The following is a 15,075-nucleotide window of genomic DNA, read 5'->3' as shown; positions in this document are numbered from 1 at the left end:
TGTTTTCCCCTATAACAGGCTCCGGAAGAGCGTTCCAGTTTTCTACCACTCTCTAGGTGAAGAAGAACTTCCTTATGTTTGTATGGAATCTATCTCCTTTTAACTTTAGAGAGTGCCCTCTCGTTCTCTCTACCTTGGAGAGGGTGAACAACCTGTCTTTATCTACTAAGTCTATTCCCTTCATTATATTGAATGTTTTGATCATGTCCCCTCTCAGTCTCCCCTTTTCAAGAGAGAAGAGGCCTAGTTTCTCTAATCTCTCACTGTACGGCAACTCCTCCAGCTCCTTAACCATTTTAGTCGCTCTTCTCTGGACCCTTTCGAGTAGTACTGTGTCCTCTTTCATGTACGGTGACCAGTGCTGGATGCAGTATTCCAGGTGAGGGCATACCATGGCCCGGTACAGCAGCATGATAACCTTCTCCGATCTGTTTGTGATCCCCTTCTTAATCAGTTAGTATTCCTTCCCAATTGCACAATGAAAGCGCTCTGATGCACAGAAGGAAATGATGGCCCATGATGCCAAAAATTTACTTCCAGCTTAGGGGCAGCATAAGGTTTTTAGAAGATTTCTAGTTAGTTTTTTCACATTGCACTGCGGTTTTTGTCCTCTTCTGCAAGCAGAAGGAGGCCTTTGCAAAGCTGAGCAGTGCTAATGAGAACCAAGCAAACATCGGCCCCTGTTTTTCGGTGCTTAAGTATGAGCATTTTGAAAAACTAATATGCAAACAATTTTTGGAAGGCTCATATTCAACCCTCTAATTGGCAGATGGTGAAACGGCTGCTTTACGTAACTTGATGTTGAACGAGAGCAACAGTGCCAAGTAAAAGGCATTTGGAGATGCAGATCTCCCATAAGAGCCATAGAAACACATGTTGCTTATAAGCAGCAATGCCAAATAAAGAGTTAAAAATGCAGAACGGACACGATATGTGCTTGCACTTCGGGCTTGTCTGGGCATGCGCTCAAGAGCCATGCTTACCACAAACCCTTTCTGCACATGTGCCAGGCATGGTCTTCCTCATGCTTTCACTTTGAGTCAATCAATCATGCATATCATTTGCATAAGATTTTTTTTTTTTGTGAGCATCGCTTTGCTATTTTGCTTCATTCCTTTCTGCATTATAGGCTTTGCGTTATGATCTTCTACACCTAGCCCCTTAGACCAGTGTTTCTCAAGTACCCCCTAAGCCTAACAAATACCCTGCCCAAAATCTGCCCCTGACTCCATCCCCATAATAATAGTACTAATTGAAATGCAGTTTCTTCCATCCATTTTTCATATACACACAATTTAATCTTATTAATGCATAATGATAACCATAAAATGAAAAAAAACACAAAGCACATTGTACTCAGAGAAAATGTTAATTATCATTTATATTTAGGGGTTTTCAAAGAGGTCAAGGCTGATGACTTTAAAATATGCAATGTAACCTCATTAACAACTATAGAAAAATAGACAAATATAGTGCAAAATATATACAGCAGATATAAATTCTCAAAACTGACACAGTTTGATCACTAAATTGAAAATGAAATCATTTTATTACCTTTGCTTTCTGATGATTTCATGAGTCTCTGGTTGCACTTCCTTCTGACTGACTCACTCTATTCCCACCCACCACCACTGCTGCAGCAGCAAAGGCAACAGGCACGGGCCAGGCCCGTGCAGCAACTGCATGTGGCCAGCTTACAAACCTCCCCCCCGACAAGCAATTCTGATGTCGGAGAGAAGGTTTCGGGCCAACCAGGCAGCGATTGGCTGGCCCGAACCTTCCTCTCCGACGTCAGAAAGGCTTGTGCAGTCACTGCTGCACGCACCTGATCTGTTGCTGCGTCGGCATTAGGGAAGCAGGGAGAAATCCCGGGCTCAACGATCATCTGTCCCCACACACAGTTTCGGGACGCTCTTTCTGAAAACAGGACATTTCAGCATTCCAAAGATGTGCATGAGGAGAACAAGACAGGCAATCTAAAAACGGAACATATGGTCACATTAGGTGAAAACACATTGCAGACTCGTAGTGAATTCAAAAAGAGTTTCCATATCTATACAACTTCTCCCTGTTTGTTCTCCTGCACCACCCCCCCCCCCCTCTTGCAGACAAATGTTCCATTCGCATCAATTCATGCATTTGATTCCTCCATAATATAACATCTGGAGGTTCACGTTCGATCCATGGAGTCAAAATATATCATTTCTCTATTAAGCAGACTTTCCTAAGAAATAGGATGTGAGGGCCAGAATTACACTGGATAGTTTGGTTCATAGACAGTAACGCGGAAGAGAAAGGCGCACGCCGACAACTGAGCGCAAGACGGAGGCGCGCGCCGAAGAAAAAGACTGTTTTTAGGGGCTGCGATGGGGGTTTTTGTTGGGGAGCCCCTCCCCTACTTTACTTAATACATATCGCGGCGGCGTTGTGGGGAGTTTGGGGGGTTGTAACCCCCCACATTTTAGTGAAAACGTAACTTTTTCCCTAAAAACAGGGAAAAAGTTAAGTTTTCAGTAAAATGTGGGGGGTTACAACCCCCCAAACATCCCACAACGCGGCGCAATCTGTATTAAGTAAAGTGGGGGGGGTTCCCCCCCACGCCCCCCATCGTAGCCCCTAAAAACAGTCTTTTTCGCGCGCCTCCACGCTGTGCTCAGTTGTCTGCTCGCGCCTTTGTCCCGGTGCGCTTTTTAGCAGAGGGTTTCACCTGATGAACAGGAAGTGGCGTTGGCGGTTCTGGTACATTAAGGAGTTGGTAGTAGGGGATCGGGCTAAAGGCAAGCTGGTTGAAAGTTTGCCTGGGGAGAGTTGGAGACTATTTTGTAATGGGTTGGTTAATTAGTGGAAGAGTTGGATTTGGGGAATATTCAGCGCACTGACCAGCTGGCAAAAAAAAAATAATGAGTTGGTTCATAGTTTTGATGAATTCCCCGTAAATTGCTAGTGGAATCAAATTTTCAAGTTCACTTGCACAATCCAGACAGCTAAGCGCTGCTCCCCAGGCTGGGTCTGAACAGAGAGCGTGTGTCTGCCAGATCTGGCACCGTGCCTTCCTGCAGTAATAACTCTCTGAGGGGGCTGAAGAGCCTCAGACAGGCCGAGCTGAGAACTTAACCCATCTCAAAGAGAGAGAGAGAGAGAGAAAGAGTAAGCCTTGCCATGCCCGTCTGTGAGGAACAAAAACTAAAAGGTACCTCTTAAGCCAGTAGAAGAGCTCTCCCCCCCCCCCTTCAATCCCCAGTGCCCTCTCAGTGCTGGAACAATACGTCCCACTCACTGACCCTTTCCCGAGTGCTCACAGCTCAATTCCCTTCACTCTTGCGGTCAAGATGAAAACCCAAGTGTCCTGGGATGGCAAGGAGGGGGGAGGGAGGAGTTGGTTTGAGAGCTTAATTTGGGCATTTTGCTAATCCCCCCTACAATTTATTGTACTTCATTAAGGGAGGGGGGTGCTGGCGGGAGAACTGATAGAGAGGGCTCGCCATTCACACGCTTTGTGACCGATCAAACTGCACTTGATCGTTCCATTTAAAGGCTTTCATTGTTCCTGTTTGGTTTGTGGCTGGCATGAGTTGAGGGGGGGGGAGGTTAGGGACAGTAAGTTTGGGACATGGATGACTGTATTTTTGGTTTTTAATAGGGGGTGGGGAACGATTCACATGTGAAAGAAAAAGTCGAGCCTAGTCAGCACAAAACTGATGAGCTAGGGATTGGGTTTAAACAAGGCAGCACAGTCCCTGCTCCTGGCTGTCTCCGTGCCGTAGATCCTGGTTGCATTTTCCCTTTTCTTCCTCTCTTCCCACTGCCGCTGGCACTTTATGACCCCAGAGCTGTGCTGCTTCTGTCCTTAACTTGTTAGGGCAGGAGGCATGCAGCTCTTTGATTTCATATCTATACCAGATAAAAACTTTTGATCTATTTTTGGATAATTAATGAATACTCCCTAATCTCTTATTGGTTAGAACATAAGAATAGCCTTACTGGGTCAGACCAATGGTCCAGCAAGCCCCGTGGCCCGTTCTCACGGTGACGCATCCAGGTCCCTAGTACCTGGCCAAAACCCAAGGAGTAGCAACATTCCAGCATCTCAAAGAATAGCAAGATTCTGGTACCCCAATGAGAGCAACATTCTAGAGATGAGATTGTGATGTCATAATGCCTCATTCCACAGTGCCGCAGAGCCAACCTCATCAGTGATGTTACAATGGCTTAATTGTCCTATACATGGCTCACATAAGAACATAAGAATCACCTTACTGGGTCAGACCAATGGTCTATCAAGCCCAGTAGCCCGTTCTCACGGTGGCCAATCCAGGTCCCTACTACCTGGCCAAAACACAAGGAGTAGCAACATTCCATGCTACCGATCCAGGGCAAGCAGTGGCTTCCCCCATGCCAAATAACAGACTATGGACTTTTCCTCCAGGAAATTGTCCAAACCTTTCTTAAAACCAGCTACGCTATCTGCTCTTACCACAAACTCTGTCGAGCAGGCACTGTCTCTTATGTGTTTCTATACTGCAGAGCTTCCCAAACTATAGGGCAAATACGTCAATGGCTTAAGGATAATATGTTGGCCTTGAACGTAACAAAATCTTCAGTAATGTTTTTTCCATGGAAAAATGATCTTAAATTTTCATCGCAGATACTCCTAGATAATTTCACACTCCAAATAGTAACAACAACGAAAATATTGGGAGTGATACTAGATCAGGAACTTTCTTATCATGATCAGATTAGTTCAGTGGTTAAAAACTGTTTTTATAAGTTACGTCTCATTAGATCCTTATCAAAAGTTCTAAAACCATAAGGTCTTAATATTCTCATTCCCTCATTAATTATTTCTAGGCTTGATTATTACAACACATTATATCATGGTATAACCCAAAAAGAAATAAGAAGATTACTAATAATACACCCCAGCTCTGGAACAATTTACCAATCTACTTACGCAACGAATCCTCTTTAGAAAAATGTAAAAGTTGTTTAAAAAGTTTCTTGTATAAGGATGCATTTTAGATATAGATAGTATAATTTATCAATCATTAAATCTCATGATCTAAAATTTAGAATTTAATTAGACCTATGCATAAGTCACAAACTTCTCTTCTTTCTTTTCCATGCTTATCTTTGCTCTTATATCTTTTCTTGTTACCCACCAGATGTGTTTTCCCTAAATGTTTCTTCACTTTCTTTAAAGATTGTTCATCCCCCCTCGCCTTCTGTACCAGTTATTTATTTGTATGGATATACTATGTATTTAATTGTATAAAACTGTTTTGTTTTGTCCCCTATTTTTAAAATGTTGTATGCATTGAAGTATTTTACATTGCTGTACAACAAACCTTAAGAAACTTGAAACTTGTTCTCAAACGGGGTTATAAAATTTGCTTTGGGGGTTACGACCCAGGTGGGTCGCACAGTTTTATTTGGCTGCAATTGTAGAGTCACAGCCACAAAAAGATAGGGAAACGGGCACCACCCTGTGTTTCCAGTAGCACTATCAAAATGATAAATAGTAGGAGAAAGGTTGGGGAGGTAGGGAAATAAGTAGGGGATGAGGGGAGTTCTATTTTGTTCTGAATCCTTGATGTTTTCTGGTATATTTTGTGCTACAGAATGTATCGCGGATATGGCGCCAAAGCTAGGGGCTGGATCAGTCAGTGGTGGTTGTGATTAGCAGTGTAGTGAGGGTAGGAGGTGCTCGGGGTGGTGGCACCCCCACACCACACTCCCTCTACCCTCCCCCATGGTACCTCTTTAAATCTTTGCCAGTGCGAGCAGCTTCTCCAACCTGCTGCTCGCTTCGGCATTGGCTTTCCCTCTGATATCACTTCCTGGCCAGAAGTGATTTCAGAGGGGAGCCAGGCTGGCGCAAGCAGCAGGCTGGAGATATTGCTTATGCTGGCGAAGATTTAAAGAGGTGGGGGGGGGAAGGAGGGCGCGAGTGTGGAGTAGGGGGGAAGAGAGGTGCTGGTACCCTCCCCCCCCCAAGAGTAAACCTTATTCTCTAAGGCAGGGCTGCCCAAGTCCGGTCCTCGAGATCTACTGGCAGGCCAGATTTTCAGGATCTCCACAATGAATATGCATGAGAGAGATTTGCCTGCACTGCCTTCTTGGTCTGCAAATCTCTCTCATGCATGTTCATTGTGGAGATCCTGAAAACCTGGCCTGCCAGTAGATCTCGAGGACTGGACTTGGGTAGCCCTGCTCTAAGGAATTCCTGTTTGAGTCAGCTCCCAGTCCTGAGGGAGAGGTTGAGCCAGTCCTGGTCTTACGCCTGCAGTGCGCTGAGACTTCCTTTCACACATTCAGGAGAGAAAAATCCACAGGCGATTAAGCTGCCCAGACGATCTCATGCCCAACTCCCAGAGACTAATGGGCAGTGAAGAGTCAGTGATATGCTGAGCGGGCAGTTGCCCTTTGCACTTGGATGTTTGGTGACACGGTCTTTTCTTTTTCCCCTTTAGGATCTCATCGTGGACCAGACAATAGAAAAAGTCTCTTTCTGTGCACCTGACCGGAATTTCGACAAGGCTTTCTCCTATATCTGCCGGGATGGTACGACCCGTCGTTGGATCTGTCACTGTTTTATGGCATTGAAAGATTCTGTAAGTGTCGATGTGTGCCGCTTCCCCTCTCCCTTCCCCCCCCCCACGCACACAGAAGGGGCTAGATTTGGTAAATGGCACTTAAGAATGGGCGCAGGATTGTCGCTAAGGCACATGCCCCTTATAAATTTGCGCTTATGCACCAATCTCACACCTAAGTGAGCACAAGACTTAACGCCTGCTGAAACCAGGCCCATCAGTTAGGTATGCTCAGGCAATACTCTTAAGTGTATGTGCAACATTTTGGAATGCCCTAGACGCATTCCTGGCCTGCCACTTTTCAGATACACACCATACCTTCTAGAATAGCATGCAGCCAGATGCCGTCTGCAAATCCTGGTTGATGCCAATTACATCTGCAATACAGGCAGTCCCCAGGTTAAGAACGTACGACTTACATCGGACTTGTACTTACGAATAATAATAATAATAACTTTATTTTGTATACCGCAATACCAGAAGCAGTTCAGAGCGGTTTACAGAGGAAGAGACTGTACATAGACAGCGAAGTTACAGGGAATGATGTCAATTACATTGGAGGGGGGGATTCGATTCCGTTATTGAGTTGAGAATGGTTGGGTATGGCTGGAAATAGGTAGGTTATGCAATATCAGATACACAACAAGGCAGGGAGGAGTTAGAGAAATTTGTCAAAGAGATAGGTTTTGATTGATTTCATGAAGGCTTGGTAAGAGGGCATATTTGAAATGAGGGTGGTTAGGCATTTATTCCATTTGCCAGCTTGAAATGACTTCCTGTGCCAACGTGCTCCTGTTACTCCCTTCCTGTCCCAACACAACCCTCTTCCTCCCTTCCGTGTCCCAACGTGCCCCTCGTCATCCTTCCCTCCTCCTGTGCTGTGTCCTAAATTCATGCCTCCCTCCTCCTGCGGGTGTTTCCCTTGTCTGGCTGGTTCCCTCCTTCCAGCCTCACTTCTCTTCACAAAGCCGTGAGCAGCAGCTCCTGCATGCAGCCTGCGGCTGATCTGGAAGCCTTCCCTCTGACGTCAGAGGAAAGGCTTCTGGGTCGGCTGCGAGCCGCATGTAGGAACCATAGCCGTGGCTTTGTGAAGACAAGTGCGGCTGGGAGGAGGAAGCTGGCCAGATGAAGTAAACACCCATGGGAGGGAAGGAGGCATGAATTTGGGATACAGCATATACTGGACTCACTTTTATTATACTGTATCTATCAGTGATTTCTATTTCTAGAGACGTTTCTTTTTTTTTTTTAATTAAGGGAGGGGGGATGTTATTAACGTGAGCCACTGTTAAGATCTGCTATTTTATTGTTAATCATAGTTATTAGTAACTAGTCTTATAGCCCGTTACAATTAACGGGTGCTAGAATATATGTCTGTGTGTCTGTCTTTATTTCTTTTTCTCTGTCTCTTTTTCCTAGCCGCTTTCCGTATTTCTGTCTTATCCCAGGACAAGCAGGCAGCATATTCTTAACGCATGGGTGACGTCACCGACGGAGCCCCGGTACGGACCTTTTTAACTAGAAAGTTCTAGTTGGCCGCACCGCGCATGCGCGAGTGCCTTCCCGCCCGACGGAGGAGAGCGTAGTCCCCAGTTTCTTCGTTTCCGCGGAGCGAAGAAGACGCATGTGGTTTCAACGGCCGTTGAAAACTTCCTTTTTGCCTTCCCGCTCGCGTTATTTTCTTGTTTTTTCTCTTTTTCCCTTCGGGTTTCTTTTTCCGTTCTAAATAGTAAAAAAAAACAAAAAAACCTTTGTTTTTTCTTTATTTTTCAGGCCAGCCCCGGCAGGGCCTATTGCCATCATACAAGCCTCCGGCTTTGATTTTGCGGAGGCCGTGTTTCCCTTCATGCCCCCTCAACTGGGCTTTAAGAAGTGCCAGCGGTGTGCACGCCCGATCTCTCTCACTGACCCACACAATTGGTGCCTATAGTGTTTGGGTCCAGAGCATCGGGCTGACACCTGCACCCGCTGTGCCACTCTTAAGAAACGCACCTTAAAAAATCGGCAGATCCAGCAGAACATCCTTTTCGGTACCGGATCTGCTATGGAAACTGCCGCGACGTCGACGGTACCGCAAAAGACGGCACCGACCACTTCGTCGACGCCTGATCCTTCCTCGGGGTCGCTGGCACCAGGTAAGCCAGCTAAGAAGCCTTCCACCTCCCTTGAGCGCCCACCTGCCACAGTGGCGACGCCGGTCCTCCCGGCCTCACGCCGACCCCGCAAACGCTCCGCCCCGATCTCGGTGAGTGCCTCGTCATCGGCCTCCTCATCGCCGGGGCGTGGAGCAGCACCTATGGAACCGAAAAAGAAAAAAGCGGTACCGGTGCCACCCCTGGATGACCGCATCGCGGCCATACTCCAAGACAAATTGCAGGAACAGCTGCAGCAACAACTTCAGCACCTGCTACCGACCCTATTGGCACCACTTCTTTCGGTACCAGACCGGCCCGAGCCTCGCACCATCCCACCGGTGTCCACCCCCTCGGTGCCACTCAACACTTCCATGCCAATCCTCTCGGCTGAACCACTCCGTTCTCGTCCTGTGGTACAGACCCGCTCTGAAGCCGATCCTCCTCGGGACCAGGAAGGGCACCGGTCTCCCCGGGACCGAGAATGACACCGCTCTTCCCGGGACCGGGATCAGCACCGGTCTTCCTCTCCCGGTACCGTCTCAATGCGCTCTGGCAAGTCTCTTTCTAAGACCCGCCACACCGAGCCTTCCACCCCGACATCTCGGCGTGCGCACACTGACATCAGGGACCCGGACTTATGGGAAGAATCCCCTCCTGGTACCGAGGAGGACGCATCGTCCACAGACGAGGAACCCTCAGTGGCCGATGCCGCTTCCAAGCCTGAGCAATCCTCTTTCACCAAATTCCTCAGGGAAATGTCGGCGGCTCTTTCTATTCCTTTAGAGTCCGACTCCAAAAAGTCCCAGGCCTTTCTGGATGCCTTAGACTTTGAACAACCTCCCAAAGAGTTCCTCAAGTTACCCGTCCATGACATACTGCGGGAAACTTTTTATAAAAATTGGGAAAATCCACTCACTGTCCCCGGAGCTCCTCGTAAACTTGACAGCCTATACAGGGTCATCCCAATTCCGGGTTTTGACAAACCTCAATTGCCCCATGAGTCTCTCCTCGTTGAGTCTACTTTAAAGAAAACTCAGGGCTCCAGTGTTTATGCCTCCACCCCTCCTGGCAGAGAAGGCAAAACGATGGATAAGTTTGGCAAACGCCTTTATCAAAATGCAATGCTAGCCAACAGGGCGAATAATTACACATTTCACTTCTCATTTTATATGAAACATCTTGTGCAACAACTATCCGCCCTACAAAAATACATCCCTGAACGCAAAGTTCCACTCTTTCAACAACAAATTTCCAGCCTCCTTCAACTGCGGAAATTCATGGTGCGCTCTATTTATGATTCATTTGAGCTGACCTCCCGAACGTCTGCCATAGCTGTTGCCATGCGGCGTCTGGCCTGGTTGAGGGTATCTGATCTTGACATCAACCACCAAGACCCCCTAGCTAACGCACCCTGTCTTGGGGACGAACTTTTTGGGGAGTCCCTGGATTCGACCACCCAGAAGCTCTCAGCACATGAGACCAGATGGGACACACTGGTAAAACCTAAAAAGAAGGCTCCACCTGCTCGTCCTTATAGACCACAATCCTCTTACCAGCGCAGGTTCTCGGCCAGGCCTCTCAACCCGCCCCAACAGCAGCCTAGCAGACCTCGTCAACAACAACACACTCAGGCTCGTTCTCAATCTCACCAACCTGCCAAGCCTCTCCCTCCGTCAAAACCATCTCAGCCCTTTTGACTTTTTCCTCCAGGGCATAGCCAGTCTCCCATCATCATTGCCTCTTCCTCAGCCTATCGGAGGTCGCCTCCAAATCTTCCTCAGCCGTTGGGAGGTCATCACATCAGACCAATGGGTCCTCAACATTATTCGCCACGGCTACTCTCTCAACTTCCAGACTCTTCCACCAGACAATCCTCCCGTAGAGTCTGCTTCTCACTCCTCCCAAACCCCCCTCCTCCTGAGGGAGGTCCAATCCCTCCTTCTTCTCAATGCCATCGAAGAGGTGCCTCCGGACCAAAGGGGTCAGGGATTTTACTCCCGCTACTTCCTGGTTCCCAAGAAGACAGGAGACCTTCGTCCCATCCTCGATCTCAGGGACCTCAACAAGTGTCTGGTCAAGGAGAAGTTCAGAATGCTCTCCCTTGCCACGCTTTACCCTCTTCTCTCTCAACACGACTGGCTATGTTCCCTGGACCTCAAAGAGGCCTACACTCACATCCCAATCAATCCGACTTCACGTCGCTACCTACGGTTTCAGATACAGCACCGTCACTATCAGTACAAAGTGCTACCTTTTGGCCTCACTTCATCGCCCAGGGTGTTCACCAAGTGCCTTATTGTGGTGGCGGCCTTCCTCAGGTCTCACAACCTCCAGGTGTTCCCCTACTTGGATGATTGGTTGGTGAAAGCACCTACGTCTCCACTTGTGCTACAAGCCACTCATCACACCATCTCTTTCCTCCATCTCCTGGGGTTCGAGATCAACTACCCCAAGTCGCATCTGCTTCCCACACAGCGTCTTCAGTTCATTGGAGCAGTTCTCGACACCACACTAATGAGGGCGTTTCTCCCCTCCGACCGTCAACAGACCCTGCTCCACCTCTGTCGTCAGGTGCTCCTTCATCACTCCATTCCTGCTCGACAGATGATGGTCCTCCTGGGCCACATGGCCTCGACGGTCCATGTGCTTCCTCTGGCGCGACTCCACCTCAGGACACCTCAATGGACTCTTGCCAACCAATGGTCACAGACCACGGATCTTCTTTCTCATCCCATCTCTGTGACATCGTCTCTTCAGCAATCTCTTCAATGGTGGTTGAACTCCTTAAATCTTTCCAGGGGTCTACTCTTTCATCTACCCCCTCACTCCATGATCATAACCACGGATGCCTCCCCCTATGCGTGGGGAGCTCACCTGAGAGATCTACGCACCCAGGGACTCTGGACCCCTCAGGAGCGTCAACATCACATCAATTTCCTGGAACTCAGAGCCATATTCTATGCTCTCAAGGCCTTCCAGCACCTTCTCTGTCCTCAGGTCCTTCTCCTGTGCACAGACAATCAAGTCGCCATGTACTACATAAACAAGCAAGGCGGCACCGGATCTCGCCTCCTTTGTCAGGAGGCTCTCAGCATCTGGACCTGGGCCACGGCCCGCAATCTCTTCCTCAAGGCTGTCTATATCCAGGGCGAACAGAACTCCCTGGCCGACAATCTCAGCCGCATCCTTCAACCTCACGAGTGGACTCTGGACCCTTCAACACTCCACTCCATCTTTGCTCGCTGGGGCACTCCGCAGGTGGACCTCTTTGCAGCGCCTCACAACCATAAGCTACCCCAGTTCTGTTCCAGACTCTTCTCTCCTCATCGTCTGACCCCAGATGCATTCCTGCTCGACTGGACGGATCGGTTCCTCTGATGTTGCGGACTTTATCCAAACTCCGCAGGGACAGGGCCACCATGATTCTCATTGCTCCTCGGTGGCCTTGCCAACACTGGTTCTCCCTCCTGCTTCAGCTCAGCTCCAGGGAGCCCATTCCTCTTCCTGTGTTTCCTACTCTACTTACGCAGCAACGTCAGTCTCTACTGCATCCCAATCTGTCTTCGCTCCACCTGACAGCTTGGTTTCTCTCGGGCTGACCTCTCTAGAGAATCTGTCTCAACCTGTCCGTCACATTTTGGATGCCTCCAGGAAACCGGCCACCCTCCAATGTTACCATCAGAAGTGGACCAGGTTCTCCTCTTGGTGTCTACTGCATCATCACGATCCCACCTCATTAGCGGTGGAAACTGTACTGGACTATTTGCTCTCTCTGTCCGACGCTGGCCTCAAGTCTACATCAATCAGAGTCCACCCCAGTGCCATCACTGCGTTTCATGAGCCTATCCTCGGAAAACCTCTCACGGCTCATCCACTGGTTTCCCGGTTCATGAGAGGCCTCTTCAACGTCAAACCACCTCTGAAGCCTCCTCCTGTCGTCTGGGACCTGAATGTGGTTTTATCAGCCCTCATGAAACCCCCTTTTGAGCCTCTTGCCACAACTTCGCTCAAACTTCTAACATGGAAGGTGCTTTTCCTCATTGCCATCACCTCTGCCAGGAGGGTTAGTGAGATGCATGCACTGGTCGCCGATCCACCGTTCACTGTTTTTCACCATGACAAGGTGGTTCTGCGTACCCATCCTAAATTCCTTCCCAAGGTGGTCTCGGCTTTTCACCTCAACCAGTCCATTGTGTTGCCTGTCTTTTTCCCTAAACCCCATTCTCATCCTGGGGAACAGGCGTTGCACACACTGGATTGTAAGTGTGCCCTTGCATACTACCTTGATCGTACCAGGGCTCACCGCTCGTCCCCTCAGCTCTTTCTGACCTTCGATCCTAACCGTCTAGGTCGTCCTGTCTCTAAACGGACGCTTTCCAACTGGCTTGCTGCCTGCATTGCGTTGTTATGCTCGGGCCGGTCTCTCACTGGAAGGTGCTGTCACGGCCCACAGGGTCAGAGCTATGGCTGCTTCTGTGGCTTTCCTCCGTTCCACGCCCATCGAGGAAATCTGCAAGGCTGCCACTTGGTCCTCAGTTCACACGTTCACTACTCACTACTGTCTGGATGCCTTCTCCAGACGGGATGGACACTTCGGCCAATCTGTGTTACAAAATTTATTTTCCTAATGGCCAACCATCCCTCCTCCCTGTCTGTTAGCTTGGAGGTCACCCATGCGTTAAGAATATGCTGCCTGCTTGTCCTGGGATAAAGCACAGTTACTTACCGTAACAGGTGTTATCCAGGGACAGCAGGCAGATATTCTTACGTCACACCCTCCTCCCCGGGTTGGCTTCTTAGCTGGCTTATCTTAACTGGGGACCACGCTCTCCTCCGTCGGGCGGGAAGGCACTCGCGCATGCGCGGTGCGGCCAACTAGAACTTTCTAGTTAAAAAGGTCCGTACCGGGGCTCCGTCGGTGACGTCACCCATGCGTTAAGAATATCTGCCTGCTGTCCCTGGATAACACCTGTTACGGTAAGTAACTGTGCTTTTCGGGAAGCAAATACTGTGACTAAACAATTACATAATAATCATGCTTTCTACCACACTGAATTTTCCAACAAACCAAAATGTAGTATTCGTTCCTACAAAGTTAACTTACCTGATCTAACGCTTGTGCTTATTCGGTTGTGCTGTAACACTGCCGTGTTTGCTAAAAATGGCTGCGGCATCCTCGCTGCACTGAATTTAAAGAGCGGGAACCCCCCATCACGTCAACTTGGGAACCGAAGTTCCAGTCGGTTAGAAAACTTCCTACCAGGTACAAATTCCCCTGCCTTACTTAGCGACAACGGGCCAGCCCTGCTGAACAATCGGCAGATATAGTGCAAAAACCTTTAAAAAAAAACCAAAAGTATTATCTAGCCTCGCTCGCTCCTTCAATAGCACCGATAGCCTCTGCGGCCTGCTCCCACTCCCTCCTCGCTGTCGCGTGCCGTTCCCACCTCCCCCCCCCCCCCCCCGGGGAAGCTTTGTGTGTTTCCGCCGCGGCTTCAGCAGCCTCCTGTCTGCCGGCCGGCCGCCCATCTGTGAGCACACATGTGGAGGAGGAGGAGGAGCAGCAACGGCAGCATCTCGGACGTGCAGCCAGCGCTAGGCAGAGCCGGGATCGGGCGTGGACCTTGCGTCGCCCGGGCCGGCTCCTCACTTTCCTCGTCGAGGCGATCGGCGGCTGGCTGCGGTCCCCCGGCCCGCCGCAGCTCCTCTCTCGATCTCCGCCTGGTGCGGGTGATGTAGTAAGTGCGCATTTGCACTCTTGTGGCCGCATCCCGACAGATCAGGGATCAGGGAACACGGCTTTAGAGTGCGCATGCGCGCTTACCATTTTATTATTATAAATGAGGTCTCCTTGTATAAAAAGAGACCCGTGTTAAAAAAAGCACATCTTAAATAGTAGCCCACTTTGATAACTATTCCCCTAAGTGTCTTCTCTATGAATTTTCTCTGACGTTAATCTGTATAGTCTTACTGAAAATTTATACTGACTGCCCAGGCACTATCAGGATAGCCGCAATATTCAGCTACTACGCCTATAGCTAAGCAATTTTAAGCTAAGACAATAAAATGAACTGCTCTATTCATATAGCTCAGCTGCTTCCTACTACTACTATTAATTATTTCTATAGCGCTACCAGACGCACGTAGCACTGTACAGAGTCACAAAGAGTAAGAAAACAGTCCCTGCTCAAAAGAGCTTACAATCTAAACAGCCAAGATAGACAAACAAGATGTCATGGATACAGTTAAGGGGAACGGTTACTCTGCTGACTGTGTTGGTGGGCAGAGGGAGTACAGGGCAGAGGGAGTACAGGACAATCTAGCCATTGTGACATCACTGATGAGGTTGG

The 15,075-nt window shown here is 48.8% G+C and overlaps 1 protein-coding gene across 2 annotated transcripts in view; it reads left to right on the top strand.

The window, feature by feature from the left end:
* NUMBL (NUMB like endocytic adaptor protein) overlaps positions 1–15,075 on the top strand; it is a 195,093-nt gene that overhangs the window by 153,792 nt on the left and 26,226 nt on the right. For both annotated transcript variants that reach the window (XM_033956256.1, XM_033956255.1), the window contains exon 5: positions 6,471–6,611. In XM_033956256.1, the coding sequence (XP_033812147.1) occupies positions 6,471–6,611 (141 nt within the window). The remainder of the gene's footprint in view (positions 1–6,470; positions 6,612–15,075) is intronic.

The sequence above is a fragment of the Geotrypetes seraphini genome, chromosome 8 (assembly GCF_902459505.1).
Source record: "Geotrypetes seraphini chromosome 8, aGeoSer1.1, whole genome shotgun sequence".
Classification (NCBI taxonomy): Eukaryota; Metazoa; Chordata; class Amphibia; order Gymnophiona; family Dermophiidae; genus Geotrypetes; species Geotrypetes seraphini.
The sequence above is the reverse complement of the archived record's forward strand: the minus strand, read 5'-3'. Positions and strand labels throughout refer to the sequence as shown.